The 5,256-nt window shown below is 42.2% G+C and overlaps 1 protein-coding gene across 2 annotated transcripts in view; it reads left to right on the top strand.

The window, feature by feature from the left end:
- The window catches only part of COPA (COPI coat complex subunit alpha), a 59,255-nt gene that overhangs the window by 41,789 nt on the left and 12,210 nt on the right, over window positions 1-5,256 (top strand). For both annotated transcript variants that reach the window (XM_004716513.3, XM_004716512.3), the window contains exons 18-23: window positions 1,477-1,639; window positions 1,753-1,899; window positions 2,905-3,094; window positions 3,202-3,297; window positions 4,423-4,511; window positions 4,681-4,804. In XM_004716513.3, the coding sequence (XP_004716570.1) occupies window positions 1,477-1,639; window positions 1,753-1,899; window positions 2,905-3,094; window positions 3,202-3,297; window positions 4,423-4,511; window positions 4,681-4,804 (809 nt within the window). The remainder of the gene's footprint in view (window positions 1-1,476; window positions 1,640-1,752; window positions 1,900-2,904; window positions 3,095-3,201; window positions 3,298-4,422; window positions 4,512-4,680; window positions 4,805-5,256) is intronic.

Genomic DNA, 5,256 nt, shown 5'->3' with positions numbered 1-5,256 from the left:
TGTGTGTAAAGATGACAGTGAATAACTGAGGAATTGCTGGTGCATAAATGACCGTGTGTGTGTGTCTGTGTCTGTGTGTGTGTGTAAAGATGACAGTGAATAACTGAGGAATTGTTGGTGCATGAGTGTGTGTGTGTGTGTGTGTGTGTGTGTGTGTGTGTGTGTGTGTGTGTGTGTGTAAGGATGACAGTGAATAACTGAGGAATTGCTGGTGCATAAATGACCGTGGGTGTGGGTAGTTTTACTGGGCTTTCTATCCTTAGTCTCAAAAACTCACTGGGAGTCACTATGACTCAGCATTGAATCAATGGCAGTGAGAGATAAACCTGAAGGTTTCTATACTTGACCTTAGTTCAGAATTGAAAAATAAAAATAAAAAGGATTAAATAGGAATTTTAGTAAGTTAATGTTAGGAAAGAAGGAACAGTTCAGAGGATGAGAATGTCCATCTCAAAGAGTGGTACATGTAGAAACTATTGAGTTCAATGGTTTGCTGTATACTTAACCATTGTCTCACCAGCGCTCCTTTAGAGACCTGGAGGATGTTCACTTCTTTCAATTGTAGAAAGTTTTGTTTTTCTGAGAATTTGATTATTAAAAAAAAAAATTATAACCTCATTCTGTAGAATCTACATTAATTGTCCCCTTTTCATTTCCTGTTACTGTCTCCAAAAAAAATTTAATTAGCCTCATGAAAGGTTTATTAGTTTTATCCAATGTTTGACTTTAATCTCTATTATTAACTATAATTTATTCTAACTCCTTTCTTTGGATTAACTTTTTAAAAAATAGTGAAAGCTGAGCTAGGTATTTATTAAATTTCAGTCTTTCTCTTAATATGTGCATATACCAGCCAAAACAAAACCCACTGCCATTGAAATGATTCCCAATCTTAGCAGTCCTATGTAGGGTGCTGACGGTGACACCATATGTATATAGAGCCCATTAAATTTCAGTATGTCTTTTAGTGTAGTATATACAGACAAGGCTATAAATTAGCAACTAAAGCTTTAGCTATACCCACTGGTTTTGATTTGCAACATTTTTCTTAGCACTTAGTTAAAAGTATTTTCTGTTTTCCATGATTTCTTTGTATTTCTTTATATCTACTGCTTTTCTGTTTTCATCTATAACGCACAAGGAAAGATTTAACTGCAGTGATTTGCTGTTATGTATCACAGTTTAGGATTTAACACTTAGTCGTGTCTGTTATTCAGCTCCTACAGTAATAGTTTATAAAGAAAGACCATACGCTGCCTCATCTGTGCCCACTTCATACAAATGAGGAAGTTAGCATTCAGTGCTGGTCTTCATTAGTCACTTCTTTGCTCTACCCTTGTTCAAATGGCACTTCACTAAAAGGTGATGAGAAGCTAAAAGGCAATGCTCTGGGCTTCCTTGCCTTCTTCACAAGCTGGACTTTCCATGGTGGTTCTACCTCTCTCCCTTCACTTACTGAAAGTTCTTGCTTCTAAGGGACCACGGGATCATACGGACTCTGGATTTACCCATCTACGTCACACGGGTGAAGGGCAACAACGTATATTGCCTGGACAGGGAGTGTCGTCCTCGTGTCCTCACCATTGATCCCACTGAGTTCAAGTTCAAGTTGGCCCTGATCAACAGGAAATACGATGAGGTATGAAGTGGGAAGGTGGGCCGGGAGTATTGAAATGGGGGCAGCACTCTTTGTTTTTTTCAGTTTTTTTTCCCAAATGATCTCTGCTCATTGCCCTTACTCTAAATTTCTAGGTGCTGCACATGGTGCGGAATGCCAAACTGGTTGGCCAGTCCATCATTGCTTATCTCCAGAAGAAGGGCTATCCTGAAGTGGCACTGCACTTTGTCAAGGATGAAAAAACTCGCTTTAGTCTGGCACTGGAGTGTGGCAACATTGAGGTGAGGGAACTGTGGTCAGCAGCCCCATACTGTTTTAGAGAAGGTGGGAGGTTCGGGTGGCACTGAGAAGGCATTGTCCTGAGTTGCTTCTTTAAGCCAATGTGATATTCAGCATTTTAGAAATTGTTACCATGTCTCGTCTTCCAGTTGCTATTTGTCTTTCCCTTCCCCTTCCTTTACTTTGTCAGTGTTTCTACTGCCCTTAGTAATGAATTCAGTTAGTCTGAATTCAGTCACTTCTAGGATAGGAGAAAGATAATCACATTTCAAAAATTCCTGCGATTTCCTTGTCACTTTATCCTGCTGACTGACTACTTAGGTCAGGCGTCCTCAAACTACAGCCCGCAGGCCACATGCAGCCCACCAAGGACATTTTTGGAGCTTGCCAGGTGTTTTTGCCCTGTTTGTTTTTTTACTTCAAAGTAAGATATGTGCAGTGTGCATAGGAATTTGTTCATAGTTTTTTTTAAACTATAGTCCAGCCCTCCAACGGGTCTGAGGGACAGTGAACTGGCCCCTGTTTAAAAAGTTTGAGACCCCTGGCTTAGATGAAGGAGTGCCTTTTCAGTGTTGGAGCCCAGAGTCTCCAGGCATACTTTTAAATGGGGAGAAGACTTGGCAAAATTAACTTTCCAATTCTGCACCCCTTCTCTCTTTTGTCTCTCTTCCTGAAAGCTCCTTTGGCTCTTCAAACTTGGCAGGTGGAAATAAGGTAGCTAAGCTAGAACACCCTATGGAATCGGCAACTGCCAGGACGTGATTTCGTTATCAAAGTAAAGTTTTGAGGTAGAGGCTAATGTAATGTGACTCTTCTATTCATATATCCAAAGTGATATTTTACTGATAGGATTTTAGTGCTAGAATTAGACCAAAAGTTACGATGATTCAATGGTTAGAGATTTCCTTAAGAATTGTATTTAGAGACAAATGCTTTGACAGCAAAACCCTGGTTTTTGAGTCATAGTATTATCCAGTCTGCTAACTCTGACCCTGGCCATTCTTTAGATTGCTCTGGAAGCAGCCAAAGCACTGGATGACAAGAACTGCTGGGAAAAGCTGGGGGAAGTGGCCCTACTACAGGGGAATCACCAGATTGTGGAAATGTGCTATCAGCGCACCAAAAACTTCGACAAACTTTCCTTCCTGTATCTTATTACGGGCAACCTAGAGAAACTTCGCAAAATGATGAAGATTGGTAAGGCCACTGCAGGGGTTCCTGCAGGCAAGGAGGGAAAAGAAGAGAATAGACTTTAAGGGGAAAGATGTGTAACTGACTGGTTGTCTCCTGTTGTCTTGGTAAAGCTGAGATCCGGAAAGACATGAGTGGCCATTACCAGAATGCCCTGTACCTGGGCGACGTGTCAGAGAGAGTGCGGATCTTGAAGAATTGCGGGCAGAGTGAGTATCTAGTCAGGACTAACCAATCCTGTGGGACCTCGGAGTCTTTTTCTGTTCGTGTTCAGTTTTTATGAGTGGTAGTAAAAGAAGTATTTCTCTTGTGATTGTTTTCAAGACAGCATGGTCCTGCTGTGCCCCCAGAGATTTTCCTCAAAGCCGCATGGAGGTGCTCCCAGAACATCCAGTCTGGCCAAATCCCCTTAAGAAAATAGTAATTAAAAAAAATTTTTTTTTTTAATAGGAGTTAAGGGGAAGGCAGGATGTTTTAAAAGGTCCTTCAGTAGACAGTCTAGGAACTGTATTTGGTTGGTTGGGTATCATTTGAATTTTATTTCTTTACTTCAGTTCTTGAGGGTTTACTGATTTGCTTATTTATTCATTTATACAGTCAAGGGATACTTTTAGAGAGTTCACTAAATATCATGTATTGTACTGGATTTGAGATTTAACAGGGAACAAGAAGTATGAACAATGTCAGCAATGTGATGCTAGCATGTGGAAATGAGCAATGGTCTGATTTGTGATTTAATTTGAAGGTAGAGCCAACATAATTTGTTGAAAGACTGAGTATGAAATGTAAACGCGAAGTCTAGGATGAGCCCAGGCTTCTTTCTCCTCCACACTGAAGGATAAGCACCTGCATGAGTTACCTGCTGCTGGGAACAGATTACCTCCTAACTTGGTGTCTTAGAGCATAAAGCATTTAGTTATTGTGATAGGGGATGTGGCTTAGCTGGGTGCCTCTCTGCCCCATTGGTTCGCATAAGACTGCAGTCCGCTCCCTCCCATGTTGCTGGCCAGCCTGGGTCCTCGCTGGCTGTTGACTGGGAAACATCAGTCTCTTGCCTTGGAGGCCTCTCCATAGGTAGTTCGCAACACGGCAGCAGCTTTCCTCAGTACATGAGCCAGGGAGGGTGTCCACGATGGAAGCCACAGTCTTTGTAACCAATTCTCAGAAGGGAGCCCCTTAATCCAACCTATAATAATCTCGAAGTAAGGAGATTACTTATGCAAGAGCTTGAGTGCTGGGAAGGAGAGCTCCCCAAGGGTCTTCTCAGGTGCTGCTCATTACAGCGTCGTCTTCTGGAAAGGTGCCTGCTTTCTCACAGAGTCTCTTTTCTCTAGAGTCGCTCGCCTATCTCACAGCAGCTACCCATGGCTTAGATGAAGAAGCTGAGAGCTTAAAGGAGACATTCGACCCAGAGAAAGAGACCGTGAGTCTTTGCTTACATGAGTGTTTGAGCATGGGACAATTTAGAACTATAACTATCACCCTCCCACCTGGTTCCTGGGAGAGGTAGAGAAACAAATTTCAAAAGAATCAAACTCATCCCCTCTGTGACTCCTAGGAGCTATTTACTCATTTATTCTCCTATCTTTCAGATCCCAGACATTGACCCTAATGCCCAGCTGCTCCAGCCACCTGCACCTATCATGCCACTGGATACTAATTGGCCCTTGTTGACTGTGTCCAAAGGATTCTTTGAAGGCTCCATTGCCAGCAAGGGTAGGCGCCTATTTAGAAGTTTGTTGTTTTTTGTTTGTTTTTGGAACAACTGTCTATAGGATGCCATTAGCTCTTAGCATAATCCATCTGCCCTTTGCTTCTCTATGAAGCCTCATGGAGCACTGAGGTGTCAAAATCCTGGCATGAGCTTTTAAAAAATAGATGGGGGCAGCTCAAGAGGGAGAAGTCTCTTAGTCCACACCTCTGACAACTACTGTTAACGTTTTGATGTACAGTGAACCCTCGCCACTTCGCGCTTCGACTTCCGCGGCTTCACTCTATCGCGGTTTTTGCCTAACAGCGCATCCTCTGTCATTACTGCCACTGATTGGCTCATACTGTACACGCTTCTGTCTGCATCGCTACGTATCGGAGCTACGTATCAGGTGCATTTTTGCTTTTGTACAGTGTACTGTAATTGTTTGCGATTTTTAAGAAATTTTATCTAAGCC

Source organism: Echinops telfairi, unplaced genomic scaffold (assembly GCF_000313985.2).
Source record: "Echinops telfairi isolate 266 unplaced genomic scaffold, ASM31398v2 ScPeMD7_7425;HRSCAF=8463, whole genome shotgun sequence".
In the NCBI taxonomy this organism is placed as follows: domain Eukaryota; kingdom Metazoa; phylum Chordata; class Mammalia; order Afrosoricida; family Tenrecidae; genus Echinops; species Echinops telfairi.
The sequence above is the reverse complement of the archived record's forward strand: the minus strand, read 5'-3'. Positions and strand labels throughout refer to the sequence as shown.